A 21,117-nucleotide genomic window follows, 5' to 3' on the forward strand; every position below is an offset into this window, starting at 1 on the left:
TGGATTCAGCACGGTTCATCATAGATTGACCGATTCGTCCGTTTTTGTGTATTACTAATGTAAACCAACTGACGTAGAGCAGACCCACAAGGACGTGCATTTTACAACCACCATTTTTTCATGAAACAACGAACAAATGCAACTTACTGTTCGATTCCATGAAATTGAAAGTTTGCCCGTTCATAATTATTACACAAAAAGAGATTTCGTTTATTTTATACGTTAGCTGCAAACAATCCATGCAGACAAGCACATATTAGGAATAGCTTCTTGATTTTGGTCTGTCGGGGGGGGGGGGAGGAGGAGGGTCATTGTGATATGCGGTCAGGTCATTACTGTCCTATGCTATGAATAAATACAATATTGGTGACAATACAATGCCAATGAGGTAATCGGTATGGAAGAGCCGTGTGATGACTCCTGCACAACTAGCTTCAGGTGGTATTCAGTGATATCAATTGAATACACTTTATGTAAAATATAGAAAATGTAGATTCACAACAAAATAAAGAGACTCATGGAGGATCAATTTTTAATCAAGAAGAGACTCTTTAAAATAAGCAAACATAGTCACACGCCAGACACACGGTTATTAAGAATGCACGCTGACCTCGACATTTCCAACATAATGTAAATTGTCCAGTTTTTTGAACAGAAAATAAACACGCAGGTATAATTAGATCAAAATGTGAAGTTCATTGGAACCTTGCTGGTATAAACGATTTTTTTTTAAAAAAACGGTAGAGATTTTTTTAAGAAATATCTGTAGCTTTAGATGTTTTGTTTCAAGTTACTAAATGCGAGTGAGCAAATAGTCTTTTAAAAAAAACCAACAAAAATGAATTTGTATAAAAATATGTGCAAACGGATGGTGAAATTTGACCTCAAATACAGCCGTCATGTGCATATTGCATTCTGTCAGCAGCTGTAAAAAATACATTCCCCCATTGACAAAACTTGTAGTACAAACGACTTATCAAGGAAATATGGTGAATACTTTCCATGAATCGAATTCTTGAATAACTTGAATATAAATAAAGGTGGCAGGAAACCGACGAGAACGACACATGTGTGACTCGCGTTTTTCGCTGAGGAAGGAAATAAATATTACAACAAAACAAAATCTCAGCTTCCATTTTCTGCATAGCATCCATAGAACATTTATATAAATAATGAATATAGTTATATTATGACACCAATACAAGAATAAAGTACACCTAAAACATATGTGTAACACATTCAATAAAATTCAAGTAAAACATATATGCAAAACAAAACATTTAAAAATGACAGCGTCTATTTCTATTGAAAACAGTTTTCAGTCAAAACAAAATTAAAGTTTATTTAGGTCTTTTGTTGTGTAGGTTTGATATTGTTGCATTATCTAACCATTCCATCCCAATACACTAAGTCTTCTGGAGAAAGGACGTGTGTGTTCGCCCTCTGACTAAGGTATATGTTCCGACCGGGGACAAAAAGCGAGAAACTAGGTAAAATTCACTTTGGAAATTACATAGAGCAGATGATCGCTACCTTCTTTCTGCAACTAGCTTTAGTACGCATATTACGGCTACACACGGAGCCCCTCGGTCTTCACCATATTGCATCTGTTGCATAATGTTGAGTCCGTTTGCTTCCTATTACAACCCGAGATTTTGTTATTATTTTAAGCAATTTTCGTCGAAATCCTCATGCTCAAGCATACCAAACACATTGTTTTGCATCATAATCAATAGCTCAGACGAGTACGTGCTACATGTACAATGTAGTATTTACAGTAGTTGTCATTTCAAATGCATATAACGATAATTAAAACATACACTAATGACTGTAGATTTACATTATAATCTTATGTCGAAAATGAGCCTTTTGTTTTCGCGTGTAATAATCAAATTACGTAAGACAATATTTACTTATTATATTGAAGAAGAAAAGAGTTTTCAAATTAATATTTTATGCTTTAGTCTATATGCCTTGGATTTGTATTACATGAACAATTTATGAGATGTGGCCATTTTATTGGTGCGGGTCAAGTAGACCATCGCACAGTCATATCCGTTAAGTTGAGAAATTAATTCGAAATCTACTTGTAGGATTGCACATAAATTTTATGGGTTTCGCCTCATTCTAATATCATCAGTTGTTACAACAGAAAAGCCCGAGAGTGTCCTGACTGTGATGTTTCTCCTTCCGCAGACATATTGTGCCAAGTGAACATAAATAGCTCCAAATATTATTCTAAATAGCGACTTTATACGGTACTCCCTCGGCTATTTCTGCGGAAGAAAAAGATGCCTTAGATATATGACCACATAGTAATATACAAAAATAATCATATGTTATGTTCGCCGGAAATTTTTCGCCAAAAGCATATCTACTCGGAACGCCTCTGCTATTTCTACAATAGGATTGACTGTATGATTGACCGACATATCATAAATGCAAAAATAGTTTGATTATTCGTAACTTCTAGATCAATCTCTATTTCGTAAATAGGCGAAGTGGACCAAATGGCTCTATCAATATCCATTTGAGGTAGGATTGACCCCGAAGCTGTGTATTTCTCTTCTTGACAGAAAATGCCAATGATGTTTTGATTGTGCGCAGGTAGATTCCAAGTGTAAAAACAGTATACAATGCTATACATACAGACCTGTATGGGGTCCAACTTGGCTGCGTTAGAAAGTGGACTCATGGGCTCGTAGGATCCAAAATGCGGGGGAAATTAGTCTTGCTATGATCAGTAGAAGGAGAGAACAATTTATAGGCCTATCTATTTCATAACTTGAAACAAATTTAATTATTTTAAGAAAAGTAAAATCCCAAAATATCCAGAGAAACTCTCGCCCACCGAAAATGTAATTGTCGTTCCCGTAGAAGAACTGGTTAATAATAGCAGTCAAAAAGATTATATAAATCTAGGTCTCTCTTTGTTCGGACCAATGGCGTCAGTACGGACTCTGACACGCTCGCCCAAACGTCTGACCAATAATCAAAGTGGAACGTGTTGCTAGTCAGAGACCTTTAGAACAAAGCCCAGTGTGGATATCTAGATTAAAATCAACCTGATAATAACAAATATAGACGACAAGCAGCCATTTCATTAAGTATAACTTTGGATCCTCTTTAGAAGTCTCTGCAAAATTTATACAGACGACTTTATGAAGCAATATAAATAATAAAAATCAGTGTGCATAGTGTTGTATACAATATACTAATGTGCTAAGTGCATAATAGTATAAGCAATATAATAATGTACAAAGGAAAATGAAAGAAAGAAAGATAAATGCCCATGGCAAACCAATATACTTGACTTAAAGCCTCAATGCCGCCGTTTGTCATAAATTTCACCATTCTATCAATCTTGCTAATGTTTGAAAGGAAGGAAATGATCTGTAAAAAGGTTATCTGAGATAAACCCTTCTTTAAAACAATCAAGATGTTAAGTTAAAACGGCATTCAAATATTCAGTTTATATTTTACAGGTGACGCCCTTTCAATCAGTCAATGAAGTCGCTCGTAATTTCATTCTTTTGCAGGAGTGCTCCAAAGTAGCCATGTGATACTTTCAACAAATTCATTTAGCGTCTAAACTAATAACAACATTCGCACGTGTCGCACAAATTGATTCGAGAGGGAATGAAAGGAAAGCCCGCCTTTACTAAACGGATCTGAGAAGAAAAAGCGTACATTAGATTAAAGTAAGTCTCAAGTGAATATTAGTGAACAACTGGTACTATGGAATACTATGAAGAGCTAACTTGGGCTGAAGACACTCTGACATAGCATGGAATACTATGAAGGGCTAACTTGGGCTGAAGACACTCTGACATAGCATGGAATACCATGAAGGGCTAACTTGGGCTGAAGACACTCTGACATAGCATGGAATACTATGAAGGGCGAACTTGGGCTGAAGACAGTCTGACGTAGCATGGAATACTATGAAGGGCGAACTTGGGCTGAAGACACTCTGACATAGCATGGAATACTATGAAGGGCTAACTTGGGCTGAAGACACTCTGACATAGCATGGAATACTATGAAGGGCGAACTTGGGCTGAAGACAGTCTGACGTAGCATGGAATACTATGAAAGGCGAACTTGGCCTGAAGACACTCTGACGTAGCATGGATTACTATGAAGGGCGAACTTGGGCTGAAGACACTCTGACATAGCATGGAATACTATGAAGGGCTAACTTGGGCTGAAGACACTCTGACATAGCAAGGAATACTATGAAGGGCGAACTTGGGCTGAAGACTGTCTGACATAGCAAGGAATACTATGAAGGGCGAACTTGGGCTGAATATATAGCTGGAGTTCTCAGTTTGAGGGAGAAACATCACGGCTCGTAATGTGATGACACGTTGCTATTTCAGGTTTTAATGAAACCAGACGATGTTTGACTATCAATATATTTCAAATATTCCGTACTATTCAGATGACTTGGCATATAAGACTGACGTCACTGCGTCATTAGGGCTTTAAGGATTTTATATATGACTTTGCTGTAAGTAGGAAGTAGACAAGGGTGTATAGGCCCTTTGCAAAATGTCTGTTTGGAGCCGTATAAAAGCATGCTTTGCTGTTGAATGGAATGAGCTGTAAGTCATGATGACTTACGCCTGTCTCAGGTGAAATATCCCCGGACAAATACATCCCGACTTGAGCCGGTACATTGAACAAGGGCAGTAGGAAAGCAACTATTTGATAACATAACACCAGCATTTCAAGTCAATTATTTTGAAAAATAAATGCAGAAGTTGTAGAAATTTAAAATTTAAAAATAAATAAATGACTGGCTTTAAATATCAACATTCTAAATTTTTCGTGTGCTTCATACGATTATTTCGATCTTTTTCGACGCTCCATAAATTTAAACATTTTACGTTTTACTGTCTACCTATTATATTAAAAAAACATAAATAACTTTATGTAAACATTCTACATTATTTTGCTTATATTTATGTATTCCTGTCGTACATTTTCATTAATATTACTCATAAATATCAACATTTCCTTCAATTTATAAAAATATTTATATTTGTGGACGGAACAATTTATGAAGAATACTCAATTGTCTCAAATATAATTCAAAACTCTAGTGATAGTCACAGTAGACACTGAGGAAGTGTGCAGGCTAGTAGAGGGTGATTTCAGATCTCTATTTGTAATGTAATTTTTATACCGTAGAAAAATTTCCCTCAATACCTTGGTATCTATTTTGTAACATAGTGTTCCTTATTAGTGAACCTGGATACATATAACTGCTTAATTATCGTTTTCATCGGTATTGTCGATGATTCCCAGCTTCTGTCCAATCCAGCGACACTTGGCTGTAATCTCGTCCTGCATCAGGGAAAAACACATAGACAAGATCGCCATACCGAAAAGCACGTACACAGAGCCGAGAATAAGCTGAGCCGAAGCTTGCGGGTTGTCAAAATCTGTGCCAGGAACCACATCACCAAACCCAATGGTAGCAAGAGTAATAAAGCAGAAATACGCCGACTGAAGCCAATCCCATCCCTCCCAGAGACCAAAGAGAACCGCACCGCCGAAGATGTAGCCAGCGATGACCACCATCGTCACTGTCAGAGGGACTGTTATTTTATCATTTAAGTCGTCTTCGTCGTCATCATCGCTGTCATCGTCAAGAAGTATCTGCTGTTTACGGATTGCTTGATTTCTGTTTGCGATCTCAGCCTTAGTTAGAGTCTTAATATCCAACGGTACAATCTTTGATTTCTTCTCTGTTGGAGTACTTTTTTCAGTGACGGTTATTTCATTGTTGATGACAGGCTCTGGCGACCTGCTTTGCATCCTTGTAAATTCTGTTGTTGTTGGCGCAGAGCTGGTAATGATCGTGGACTTGTCGTTCCAGGCGTGTTCTGGCTCCATTGAGGATGGTTTGATTTGCATCACCTTTGTCTTCCGTTTCCTTCTGCAACAGCCGCAGCAGCATATCTTAGAATAGATAAAGCGAAAAATGTCGGCCAGGACGTCGCCAATGTTTGCCAGGCACAGCAGCATGAGAGGAATCCCAAGGACAGCGTAAGCAATGCAAACCAATCTTCCCCAAAACGTCTTTGGTGCAATGTTGCCATACCCTGAGGAGAAAATGAGAACAGGTAAAAAATAGCGATGGTTGTGAAATTATATTTGAATGAAATATTTACAATTCCTAATGTGAAGTTCCAAACGTATACATTCAAATTGATGATCATAATATCTACGCGTTCAACATATCACTATAGCATACACATGACTACATGAATGATCTCACACCTACCTACCTACCTGCCTACCTGCCAATATTCCTACTTTGTCTCATATAGAGTCTTACATATGTTAAGGAACTACGTCCATGGCTCCCTATGAGGAATCACATCTTTTATGGCATGACACTGTCCACACTCAACACAGATCGGACCTCCAGTTCCATCCCAGACTGAGACTCAGGGGTTGTAACCCAAATCTGTTTTATATAGCAACTGGTAACCTGCTTGGAATGAATGGAAATGATGTTTGTGCATTTAAATTTAGACCACCTCCCAGGAGACCAAGGAAAAGGAAGAGACCAAACGTTTATAGTGATTGTGCACATGCTTTCCTTATGGGAAAACTAGCGAATGGGGATGGGGCGGATAAACAGGCAGACTTCAGACGGGCGGACAGAGTGAAGGTATCACGGAATCCATTAGCTAAAACGTTGGATACTCACCTTGACTTTGTTATTTCTTTAACGTAAACTTTCAGGCATTTGTTCAGGTTAAGAGCTGCTGTCATATCACTATAACATAAACATGACCACATGCCTGAATTCACACCTACCTACCTATTAATTCACCGACCTTGTCTCCTACATCGTCTTGAATTCCAAAAAGAACTCTTAGGTTATATAACTTCCATTTGTTTCATTGCTAAATCGCTAAACTTTATCATAGACTATATATTAGAATACCTACGTGATGGTGGTATGTATATTTAATTGGTATTTTTTTCTTGGCTTTTCTTAATGAATATATGCTATTTACATTTGTACTTTCTACTTAACCTTATCTAAAATCGAGGTCACTGTGTACCAGACTATGAGTATTAGGTTTTTAAACAAATATTTCATAGCTACAATTTTTCTTTATGTGTGTGGACTAAATATTCAGAACATAATTAATGTAAACATTTTTATCTTAATCTGAGTACAGCACACTGGAATTCCCACGTGGAAAAATCTAGGCTACCTGATGTTTGCCATGTTCTTTATTATAATTTTAGTAATATACCGTATCTGATTTCACAACTTAGAATGTTCTAAAATGAACTTTTGACCTTCATCCTAGTTCTATATGTGTGTCATGGCTTTTAATATAATAGTGTTTACTTTAGAAATTATTTATTCTTGACCTAACATCATAAAGCAGAATCAGTCTCATTTTTGGGTTCATATTGTCATTTGGGTGGAATTATTTATTCAAAATATTATTCAATGGAAGTACAAAGTGCTCATAAATAATTTTCTTGGACAGAAACTTTGATCTGTATTTATAATGTAATCAGACAAGAACATTATGATATTGTTATACATCATAAGATACGTAGTACATCGTCACAATCGTGGCTATTGACTCATTACCACGTTCGAGATTTCAGTCTCATCAACAAATTCATTATAGGAATTTAATTGGGAAACGACTGGAATTTAGTTGGAATTTTATATATTTGGACTTGTGATAGAAAATGTATGACTATTTGGGATTTAATTTAAAATACTGTAAGTTCTTTTGAAAGTTTCACTTCAATTTGTATTCTAGGGAAACAAGTTATTTGTCGAATTTAACAAAACTTGTTGGTTTTCGATCTATTCTGTTACCTAGTTTAAGACCGTAGAGTCGTGATACTGGCAAAGGTGATGAAATTGCTTTTGTGACCTTACTCTTCGGATACACTGGGCGCATTTGAAAATCTCTTACTATTAGTGCGCTATACAATAAAGATTTTTAATAGTAAACATTACGTCAGTGCGTCCTCACAGAGTACTCCCGGGGACCCCGAGTGGCCGAGTGGTCTAAAGCGCCCACCGTTACGGATCACTGCCAGCTCACCTCTGTCTGCGTGGGTTCGATTCTCGGATTCGGCTAATGTGGGTATGTGAGAAAGCTTGCCAGTAGCTTCTCGTGGGTCGGTGGTTCTTTCCGTGGTTTTACCAGGTTCTTCCTCCACCATTAATACTGGCTGCCATGTATAGCCTATCGTGTGCTGAAAAATGGCGTTAAACCCTATAACAACAACAGAGTACTCCCCCATTCAGCTTTACATACAGTCTGATTATCCAATTATTAAACGTCATTTTTAATTCATTGCTTATACGCTCGAAAAATGCACTTCAAACGACATGACGGCTTTCTTATCGTCTGCAACTCATCCAGTTTTTGCTAACGGGATTCAGATAATAATCACTTGGATCAGGGAGGGTAACGCTTGGAAGTTGTTCTTCTTCCGAACGTCTGTAACGAAGGCAGATTTTTGCACTTGTGCGTTATCAAGGAGAAGAAGGATACCTCACGCACGTGTTCGCGGGCGCTTGAAATAATTGTGTACTTGGTTCAATTTAATATCATCATTTATTCCCACGAGCATGAAAATGCTAATATATTACATTCTACAAAAAATATCCCGCAATTAGTCAATATTATATGCGTGCTATAAATAGCATACTATTATGTAAGTCATATATCCTTTTGATTTGTAGCGATAGGTTTCTATTCAGTGACCAACAAAACTGTGGTCTACAATAAGGAACAAGCCTTGTAAAACTGCGTATAAGTGAAATACCAGATTTACTCACTGATAAGTAGAGCCAAACTGCAAGCAACTAAGATCCTGATCTACTGTCGTATAATCAGATCTGGGTCTATGTTGTATGTTTTACTGATTACTAACAAACTGCACAGACACAGATTTGCCAGCGCATTATGCGACGGCAGATCTGGGTCTGTGCAATTTGCAGTTAGTGTCGTCTTATAAGTGAGTATAGACGGTACCTTAAATGCAATCAGATTATTAGCTTTTCATTACTTTTAAAGTGCATTATAAATACGCTTCTTGTTGGTGATGAGATTAAGCCTTTGTTAGATAATTATATCATCACGGTGTATCAAGTAAGGTAATAACGTATGGCATTAATTTGGCACTTAAGCTAGTCGATTTGTCGATCAATAGTTGTACAATTTTCCATGGGAAAATCTTTGCACATTACAGATTTACTCAGGCCATGATTTAAGTAAGGTAACACTTTAAAACAAAACTGAGTTTGAGATTAGTACATGTAACTATTGACCTGATAGCTTTCATTGTTAATGGGTTTTGCACGAAAACAAGGACGATAGTGTCAAAGGTACTAGCAAGATCTTCATCCAAATAGTCTAATAGCATGTTGTTTTACTTGTCTTTGTGATAGATACAAATGTTTCGAATATACATATGTCAATTTATCACCCACTCACCCACCCACTCCGACTTCAGAGAGATGACCTAATCATATGTTGGGTCATCTCTTAGATTTTCATTTTTTTTTTCAGATTACATGTATATAAGTTATATTACCTTTCTTATACAGTCTCGTATGTTTTGATAGCACATGTGAAAAAATACGATGTTACAACGTCACACAGGCTAAAGTGTCAGTTATGCTTTCACTGTTAAACATTATGTCTTACAGGTAGCAAAATCACTGTATTTGGACCTGATGTCAATAGTTAATAAGTATTGTATGTTGCTGAGGTCCTTATAACAGTTTATAAACTCGTCAGGCACCGTAAGAAAAGTATAGGAACTGAAGTGAAGCTGTGATCCATATACTTTTCTTGGGGTGAATGACCTGTGCATAAACGACCGCGAGGCCCTTATAGGACCATGCAATATTTGTTAAATATATCAAACTTCATGCATAACTTGTTCTGAGTAGGCTGATAGAATGAGTTTGATAGGCGTAGGAATACGTCAAAGCCGTTAGGTCAAGACGTATTCATGTGCCATCTCAAACGAGCTATTTTCCAAGACTCGGCTTTAAAAACAAACGCAGTGCTGTATATATTACATACCCATCTTTAATGCTTTCGCATTATTGTATGACATAATTCAAAATGATTTGGGGTGTATGAAAATTAAATCCACTATATCTATAAATATCATCGAGTCGACGTCAAAGTAGACACCTAAGTAGTGTCTGATACCGAAATACGTACTGAACAGCTGAAAACCATATCAATAATTTTAACATTAAATGGGTATGTCATAATGAGTGAGCATCGATCCGTTCGTAAGGCGCTGCAATTTAGCAATGTATAACTTCCTGTAAGAGGCGTACCTTACCAAAAGAAACGGACCGATCAGTCCATGTCATGTTTAACGGACCGCTCGAGTTACAAGTGACAATGATAGAACTTTATTTTTTTACCCAGGCTGTCCCAACAGCATATAGAACACAGGACCCATATGTTTTAAGTTCGACGCTCCTGCGTTTGAGCTTTTGCGAATCCCTAAGAAAACAGAGAGAAGAAATGCAGTTCACTACGTGTTTTCTTCAACAAGTAATTCTTAGAAACAGAACACCTCTTCACCACCACCACAACTTTTGAGTGCACACTTAAAATCAAACAATTATTGTTTAAAAACATATAGCGAAGCGTTTGGTACTAGCTGCTAGAAAAAATTGACAATATTAATCAAAATAGAAGAAGAAAAAAAAAAAAAAAATACAACACATTTTAAGATATGATAGTTGTTATAGGGAATACTTTAGGGTCAATGGAAATCCCAGTCAAAAAGATCGTGTGACACTTTAGGGGTCAAGAGGAATTTAACATGGCGAAATTCAATATTGAGTGAATGGGAATTGAACATAGCGACAAGGGATTGGGCCAGATTAGCATCAATGGGACCTTAATGTTAAAATAGTGTATATCAAAACTGGCTTCAATGAGACTTTAACATAGAGACTTTTAAAATGTGTAGGACTATAGAGCGATACGGGATTGGGACTGTTTAGCGACGAGGGATTGGGACTGCCTAACGATAAGGGAAATTGTACATGGGACGATATACGGACAATGGGACTTCTATGTCAATTTGGTCGTTTGTACTATACGTAAAAAACGGGAATTTAACATGGTGGGACTATATACGGACAAAGGAAATTTAATATGGGTGGGACGATATACGCACAATGGAAATTTAACATCGGTAAATTAAAAATGGGTGAGACTATAACGGGACAAATGACAATTTAACATATGTTGTGACTCTATAGGGACAAGGGGAATTGAACATAGGGAATGTATAACAACGATTGGATTGGGACTGTCTAGGCACAAAGGGAAATGAACATGGGACTATCTAAGGACACGTGGACCTTGAACATGGATGAGCCTGTCTACGGAAAATCGGTAAATTGTACAGGGCTTGTCTAGGGACAAGGGTGTTAGAGGGCCAAGCACAACAGAGACAGAGACACACATATACTAATACAAGACAGAGATTTATATATAAAGCATTATCGAGACCTGACCGCTTCGGTGGCCTAGTGGTTAGAGCGTCCGCCTCGGATGCGGGAGGTCGCGGGTTCGATCCCCGGATGAGTCATACCAAGACTTACAAAAGTGGTACTAACAGCTCCCTCGCTTGGCGCTCAGCATTAAGAGTTAGTGTTAGGAATGGTCGGCCTTGTGTCAGGATAATGTAACTGGGAGAGCAATCATGATACATGTCTGCGGCATGATGCCACACTGATAGATATCACTTTAAGCTGCCACACTGCAGACATCGTAGTGATATGACTGAAAAATCGTAATAGCTACGTTAAAAATCCAAATCACACAGACACACATAGACCTGACATTATGTTGGCGATGTTCATAAATTTTCATAACGGTAATGATACTATTGTTACAAGCCAAGCATCCTTACTTGACCGAGCGGTAGTCAAACCCTGGCGCGATTCCCACTAGAAGTTATAAGTTTACCACAACTTTCCAAAGACTTCCATACAACTTCAGTTGTAAATTAAAAAGCCCGACGTGTCCATTCTATGCCTAAATTTTACTCAAATTAACGTAAGACCACAGATAAAACAACCTGCCAAATATATATCAACCGCACATCTGCATGGTTTATCTTCATCATGTTTCCGTATCGCCAACCGTTCACGCCGTAGAAAATATACGATTATCCCCTAACACTGGGAACTATTTTAACTCCGCCGTATTAGGTCAGTGAATGTAACCTTTCCAAGCACATTTCGCCAATATAACTGCACCCTATTTGCCCCATGGCAACATAAACGGTATTTGCCAAGTCCCTTCTTATTTATTCTCTTGTGTAATTTACCGGTGTCTTACCGTAAATACTGCCACTGCAATCACACCACCAATGTACACCACTATATTTTAATATGGACTATCTTACGACAGGGACATACATTCGGTTTTGGCCTGAATTCACTACCATGTGAACCATGGCATCATGGAAACTCACTAACACTTCACTCTGTGACATTTGCTCCTAATAATTGGTTAATTATTTCGGGCTAGGAATATTTTCATTGCGCCGAATTCCAATAATCACACAAGTAATCACACAAATCTAAGAATTCCTTAAAACGGGGCGCTATAACCAAATGCGCAAACTCCATATTTATTACACTATAAATAGCTATAATCAAGGACAAGACCAACGCCAAAAATGGATGTGACTAATAGTAACGCAAAAATGACAAAAATTGCCCCAGAATTTAATGGAAAATAAACATATTCCCGAACATTAGGCTACATTGGGTTAGAATAAAATGGATAAACCTAGTAACTATTTATAGTCTCAATTTGTGTGACGATCATGGATAAACATCCATGTATCTATTTATAGCTATAACCTGTTGAACTTTCTAGAAAACCCCACCTTCTGTTTATAGCTACAACCGGTGGAGATTCCTATGAAAACCCAACTCTATATTTATAGTCACAATTTATGTGACGATCCTGTTTGAAAACACTAGTATCTATTTATAGTTACAGTTTGTGGAAATTCCAATTGAAAACCCAAAGTCTACATTTATTGCCTCAAACATTCTACCTTTTGTGAAGTCACTGTACTGGACACTAGGGGAATACTGTCAACAGTGTTGCAAGTGGCTGACCGGAATGCTCGCTACAACAGGTAAGTAAGTGAATGAATATGATGGGATAAAGGGAGTTTTATGGGGAAAAACAAAGACCAACTCATGCACACAAATACACACACATATACACACAAACAAGCGTACGCGCGCACACATACACACCAACACATATACAAGCACATACTTATACACATACCTACGCGCACACACAAAAACAATACACATACACAGCCACGTACGCGTACGCACATCAACTAAAAGACCAGCACGCACACACACATACACTTCAATCGTTATGTGTTTGCTTATTATGTAAGAGAAGTCGAGAAAGCTCACAAAATAGACTATCTCTTACACTGCCAAAAATACTATGAGAAAAAACGCTAGTGGGACAAACAAAGACTAATACATACATACACAATTAAAAGTACGCGCACACACATACACACACAAACAAAATACACACAAGCAAACATACGCGCGCACACAAACACACATATAAGCACACACATAGTAACACACTTACTCGCGCGCACAAAAACAGAAAGACCAGTACATACATAGACAAACATTCGCCCACGCACACAAACACAAAGACCAATACACACACACACACTTCGTGTCTGTTTGTGTGTGTATTTGTGTGTGTATGTGTTTGTGTGCGTGCGTATGTGTTTATGTGTGTATTGGTTTTTGTTTGTGTGCGTGTGTGTGCGCGTACGTGCTTGTGTATGTGTGCGCACGTACGTTTGTTTGTGTGAGTGTGTGCGCGTAGGTTTATTGTCTGTGTATGTATTGGTCTTTGTCCCTATTAAACAACATTTATCCCTATCAGATTCATAACACCTACCCACCTACCTACAGTAGCGCGTATTCAGGTCAGCCTCTTGCAACACTGCTGCCATTATTCCAATAGTATCTAGTACAGTGACGTCATTGAAGCTGGAAATTTTGAGATTATAAATATAGACTTGGGTTTTTTTAACAGGTTGTAGCTATAATTATAGATGCTAGGTTAGTTCTAAGTATGTTCCTAAAAGATGAGATTATAGATAAATAGTAGTTTTTCCAAAGGAATTTCCCACAAGTTGTAGCTATGAAAATAATACCAGGTTTATGGAAAGGAATTTCCTACCAGTGGTGACTATAAACATATACTAGCGTTTTTCAAAATAATATTTTTGGCAGTGTAAGAGATAATCTATTTTGTGAGATTTTATCGACTTCTCATACATCATAAGCGAACACATAACGATTGAAATGTATGTATATGTGTTGATCTTTCTATTTGCGTACGCGTACGTGTATTTATGTGTATCATTCTTTGTGTGCGTGCACGTACGTGTGTGTGTACGTGCACGTGTGTGTGATTATATGTCTGTTTGTATGTATAAGTGCGCATGTACGCTTGTTTGTGTGGGTGTGTTTGTGTCTACGAGTTGGTTTTATTTATCCCTTTAAAACTTCCCTTATCCCAATCAAATTAATTTACCTACCTACCTACAATAGCGCGCATTCAGGTCAGCCACTTACAATACTGTTGCCATTATTCCCCTTGTGTCCAGTACAGTGACTTCACTAAGGCAAGAAATTATGAGGCTATAAATATTGAGTTTGGGTTCTCCATAGGAATTTCTACAAGCTGTAGCTATAAATAGATACTAGGGTTTTCAAACAGGGCCTTCACACCTGTTGTGACTTTAAATATATAGTAGGTTTTTCATAGGAGTTTCCATCGGTTCTAGCTATAAATAGATAGTGGGGTTTTCATCGCAATTTCAACAGATTATTGCTATAAATAGATACATGGCCGTTTATCCACGATCGTTACACAAGTTGAGACTATAAATAGTTACTATGTTTATCCATTTAAATCCAACCCAATGCAACCTAATGCTCGGGGATATGTTTAGTCTCCTTTAAATTCTTGGACAATTTCGTCATTTTAGCGTTACTTTTATTCACATCCATTTTGGCGCTGGTATTTTCCTTGATTATAGCTATTTATAGCATCATTACAGTCATCCAACGTTATGAACACAGCCAACATAATTTCAGGTCTAGGTAATGCTTTATATATAAATCTAGGCCTTGTATTAGTATGTATCTGTTTTTGTCTCTGTTGTGTTTGGCCCTCTACCATCCTTGTCCCCAGACAGGCCCCTTCCAACTTTCCCCATTGTCCATAGACAGGCCCATCCATATTCAAGGTCCCCTTTTCCTTAGATAGTCCCATGTTCAATTCCCCTTGTCCCTGGATAGTCCCAATTCATTGTAGCTATACATTCCCTATGTTCAAGTCCCCTTGTCCTTATACAGTCCCAACATATGCTAAAGTTTCCCTTGTCCCGATATAGTCCCAATTATGTTAAATTTCCCCATGTTAAATTCCTATTGTCCGTATATCGTCCCACCCATTTTCAATTTCCCTTTTCTGAATATAGTCCCACCATGTTAAATTCCAGTTCTGTAGGTATAGTACAAACGACCAAATTTGACAGAAGTCCCTTTTTCTGTAAATCGTCCCATGTTCAATTCCATTTTCGTTAGACAGTCCCAATCCCTTATCGCTCTATAGTCCCACCCATGTTGAAAGTCCCCATGTTAAATTCCCAATGACGCCACTTTTGATATACAATATTTTAACATTAAGGTCCTATTGACGCTAATATCGCCCAATTCCTTGTCACTATGTTCAATTCCCATTCACTCCATGTTAAATATCCCCATGTTAAATTCCCCTTGACCGCAAAGTGTCCCACAACCTTTTTGGACTGTGATTCCCATAGACCATAAAATATCCCCTATAACTACTTATGATTTTCTTTCGAAAACGCCCGAGTTCACGTTCTAGCTGAGTAGGTCTGTAGTAAAACTACAAAGATAGCTATGTACTCTTTCTTACCGATAGTTGTGATGACGGTGACGGAGAACATAAGGGAACCTGCCCAGGACCACGCATACACAGGGCCGTTTTCTTCTCCATATCGGTCGCAGTCGCTCCCATCATAACCAATGGCTAAGGCGTTGTTCCGAAATGTCTGCAGAATGCTCCGAAATTGTATCATTTGTGCTTCCAAATCTAATGGATTCGATTCTATGACTTTCCGGAAATTTTCTAAAGTTTTGTTCTCCATTGGATCGTATTCTTTCTGAGACTCGTAGCAAATTATCACTTCATTGGCCTTCTCTAGATGCTGGAAAATGAAGCCTCCGGCAACTGTATAAAGCACAACCATACCGCATAGGCCGATGTGAGAAAACATGAACTTCATAATTTTCTTGCAACACCCATCAAGTCTTCGTACTTTAACTGGAGACCCCATTTCAGCGTCTTTCAGAATATGATATGTATCGGAAATGAGCAAAATATCAATCTTATGCCCACTGGAAGTTTGGATATGTTTTTTCAAACGTAAGCAGGCATGTTTGAACAGTCACGTTCCTTTTTAATACACCTTTTTTGATGACCATCAATCAGGGTGATCACTAACTGATGGCGTAAAATCTCAGACGATTAGCAGTAAGGTCAACTGCAAAACAATAATAATAATAATAATAATAATACAATGAAAATATGAACTAAGAAAATATCAGCGAAAACAACAGGTTGGCGACCAGCTCACATTACTAACTTCTACCGTGTCATAAAAATCTTATAAACATTCCCTTAAGACACGATTATTAGTAATAATTATATTTACGACACAATTATTGGTTTTAGTTATATTTAACCAGTACTTAAATATTCTCTGTTTTCTGGTATTTAACAATGGAAACCTCTGAACAGACGATATCATGCATACCAATATCTTCCTTAAAATCGTTTATTCGATTTTTCTCGTTTTCTGGGGCTAGATTGAAACTCAAAACTACGCAAACATAACTAAGATTAATAGTAAAGTAACTTTGCAGCAGATGAGAGATGGTTTAAATGTAAACGGTTTTACCAATTTTGAATTTATGCTTTGCGATGATATATGGAATTCGGCTGCTTGAAGCATACCGTTGCTATACAAAGTCTGACCTAGGACGGAACATTTATTAACAATTTCGCTAGCTTCATTTTGAGCTTTATTTAACACCATTTCTAAATAATGCAACCTTGAATTTCTCAGTATTAACTCTTCCCCTCAGGTGGCCTAGTAGTTAGAGCGTCCACCTCGGATGCGGCAAGTCGCGGGTTCAAAACCCAGCCGAGTCATGCCAAAGACTTCTAAAATGGTACTAGCAGCTGCCTCGCTTGGCGCTCATCATTAAGAGGATATTGTTAGGACTGTTCGGTCTGTTGTCATGACAATGTGTTTGGGTGGAACGTTGAGCTACATATCTGCGGCACGAGGCCTTAGTACCAGACATCACTATAAACTGCCACAATGTAGCAATATGACTGATATAAAGCTAAGTTAAAAATCCAAATAACACACACACACACACACACACACACACACACACACCATTTATCATAATACATTTAAAAGATATTCAACACTGGTTGTATTGTTTCTGAGATCATTCAAAATTATAAGTTTTATGTTCAAATGAAAATATTTCACATCTTGCTATAAATAAAACAATAAATCTGTATTAACGTAAAGTAGAAAAGGATCTATTCTCACCCAAATCTTGTCATGTCAATACGCTACGGCATTGTAAATATAATTTGCGTCTTCTCTTATAAAACCTACGAGTCACAAGAGGAATTTTACAGAAGTTATGTTCTGTACTTTTCTGTAACGACAACAATTGATGTATATATTATATAATGATCACCATTTATGTATATACGGTTGTAATGATCACTACTGATGCACATATTCTCTAATGATGACCCTTGATGTATATACGGTTCTAAAGATCACCACTGATGTATATAATCTGTAACGATCACCATTGATGTATATACGCTTCTAAAAATCACCATTGATGTATATAATCTGTAATGATGACCCTTGATGTATATACGGTTCTAAAGATCACCATTGATGTATATAATCTGTAACGATCACCACTGATGTATATACGGTTCTAAAAATCACCATTGATGTATATAACCTTAATGATCACCATTGATGTATGCAATCTGTAATGATCACCATTGATGTATATACAGTTGTAATGATCACCATTGATGTATACTTTATGTAATGATTACTATTGATGTATATAATCTGTAATGATAACCACTGATGTCTATAATCTTTAATGATTGCCATTGATATATGTACGGTTGTAATGATCACCATGATATATATAGAGTTGCAATGATCACCATGGATGCATATAATCTGTAATGATCACCATTGGTGTATATACGGTTGCAATGATCACCATTGATGTATATACGGTTGTAATGATCACCATTGATGTATATACGGTTGTAATGATCACCATTGATGTATATACGGTTGTAATGATCACCATTGATGTATATACGGTTGTAATGACCACCACTAATGTATATATTTAGTTATGATCACCATTGATGTATATATTCTGTAATGATCACCACTGATGGACAGCTCCAGTGGCCTAGTGGTTAGAGCGTCCTCCTCGGATGCGGGAGGTCGTGGGTTCGATACCAAAGACTTTAAAAAAATGGTACTAACAGCTGCCTCGCTTTTCAGACATACAAGGCGTTGTCAAAATCGATGTGCCGCATAATTCATAGCTAAATTCGTCTTGAATAACTGTATATATGATGTATCATTACCACAGTAAAGGGTAAATCGTTTCACGATATGATTCTTTCATTGGCAGTTTTGAATTTCATAAAAAAACATAAAATCTACTGAAAACTTCATTTGTTTTTCAAAATGATACAAAAATGAGTCTTCTGCGTGTATGTAAACACTTATTAGTAAGCACTTTTAGGATACGAATAAAGGTCAGTGGCGTAGAAAAAGCCCAACCAAGACCCACATCTTTCTAAAGGCGTGGGAGGGGTAGGGATCCAGGTGAAGCGTGGGCCCAAAATTCCCATGGGGACTCGAGATTAAGTTCTGACTGGGGGGGGGTATAATTTATTGCTGTGCTAGAACAGCTATACAAGAAGCACTGTTTTAAAATTATAAATGAAGCCATATTATAGGCAGTTTTAAATGGATTCATTGCGCCTTTCGTAAATCTTGTCGGAACAAAATTTAGATATATATTGCATATCGGTGTTATGCATGTATTTTTCGCGTGTAACGAAGTAGTTTGCAGTATTTCTTCCAGTTGTCGAAAGATTTGAACATACGAATTCTTCCATCACTGAGCCACCTAATGGTAATTCATATTGCTATTCAAGGTGAGCCTTACAATAACTGACGAAAGAAGCGCACAAACATAAGCTTTTATCAACGAAGGTGACTTAGTCATAGTGGAAGGGGATGCTGGGTTTTAAAATTTAAGTACAGACTCCTTTTTTTGTACGCAACGACAATGCTCATGTAAGGGTCACACAATTTATGCTTCTTCAACCTAATGTTCGACATGTCGTTGATAGAAGGATTAGCTCGCACACGGCAGTCATAAGAGTTTAGCCAATGTTGTTATTGTTTTGTTGCTGTAACTATTATTATTATTATTATTATTATTATCTCTTGATTCATATAAACCTGTGTCACCTAGTTTACAAAAGCATTTTGCATTGCTCAGAAGACCAATCCAGTAACTATATTCTGACCTGTAGATGTTATTTTCATTACTGTACTCGTATCGAAGTATCCCAAATAATGTATTTTAACTTTACAATCATTTAACGGCCGTGATTGTTATTGATCCAAGGTATTATTCTAAAATAATTGCAATATATGACCGCTACGTTTGGTGATTTATCATTTCTAGGTGTGGTAATTTCGATATATTGATAAGAGCTAAATAAAGGAAAAAGTTCGTTTCAATCAAACTATTGGATTGTCAACCGATGCTTTTTTTAAACACAATATCCTTTTCTGCAAATGATACTTAATAAATAATCTCTTAAATTGTAGTGTTCCATGCGGTCTTCCTCTTGTTTCCCCTTTCATTCAGAAACGATAAATATACAATGTGTAATGGTAGTTCAGAAACTATAGCGTATTGATTAGTTCAATTTGGATTAATCTGCCTGCAAACCGTGACAATATTTATGACGCAAATTCCGGTGTTTGTAGTAGTCTATAAATATATTGATGAACGTTTCTTGGTAAAAGACAAAAGTGGCACACACAAACCTGAGAAGGAAAAAATAAATAAATAAAATTAAAAACAGAAATCAGGGTAAATAAATTATGTTATCTCATAATCTGCTCCCTGCATTCTTTTAATAAGAATTATGTGGCCTGATATTGTGTCTTTTTCTTTCAGAGAATTTCCTTTCTTCAACAATTCATCTTGCTCCCATAAATGAAACTTTAAAGCTGCATATATAGATAATATCCAATATATTCCGTGATGAGCTAATCAAAATTTGATTTCATTACAAGATCATACAGGACGCACTGTTTAGTACAAAATTGCAATTATAGCTTCTAGCATTATAATGGTGTTGGCATGAGATTCTAAGGAAAATACTAGATAAACATGTCTGACCACTGTTGCTCACAATGTAGTACATATTTGTTTAACTCTGGATTCCATATTTGCTATAACAGACTGATTCAAAACATATTTTATAAAATGATTAGCTTTATTTTTGTACAAATATAAGTTGTTGTTCTTTTTCTAATACTAAGTCCAGAAAACGAAGAGGAATAATCATAATTTAAATAGCATTGAACCAATGCAGTGCACTGAGATTTTACTTTCAATTTTCCATTTGAAAACACTACATTGTTTACAATGAAATCTAAACCTTTCTTGGAACATCTTCACAATACCATTTGCCATTGCCAAACTTAACTACTTTGCTGATGTTTGTAACGAGATGGCATAATCATGGCACTCAACAATGAATCATTCATCTTTGCAGGTTCGTA

The 21,117-nt window shown here is 37.0% G+C and overlaps 1 protein-coding gene across 3 annotated transcripts in view; it reads right to left on the reverse strand.

The window, feature by feature from the left end:
- Nucleotides 1-514: 514 nt before the first annotated feature.
- LOC149802163 (potassium channel subfamily K member 18-like) overlaps nucleotides 515-21,117 on the reverse strand; it is a 44,162-nt gene continuing 23,559 nt past the window's right edge. For all 3 annotated transcript variants that reach the window (XM_089956576.1, XM_089956573.1, XM_089956575.1), the window contains exons 2-3: nucleotides 16,080-16,707; nucleotides 515-6,113 (exon numbers count right to left, since the gene is read on the reverse strand). In XM_089956576.1, the coding sequence (XP_089812702.1) occupies nucleotides 5,275-6,113; nucleotides 16,080-16,500 (1,260 nt within the window). In that variant the 5' untranslated portion in view covers nucleotides 16,501-16,707 and the 3' untranslated portion in view covers nucleotides 515-5,274. The remainder of the gene's footprint in view (nucleotides 6,114-16,079; nucleotides 16,708-21,117) is intronic.

This window comes from Sinohyriopsis cumingii, chromosome 4, assembly GCF_028554795.1.
Source record: "Sinohyriopsis cumingii isolate HCF-2022 chromosome 4, ASM2855479v2, whole genome shotgun sequence".
Taxonomy (NCBI): domain Eukaryota; kingdom Metazoa; phylum Mollusca; class Bivalvia; order Unionida; family Unionidae; genus Sinohyriopsis; species Sinohyriopsis cumingii.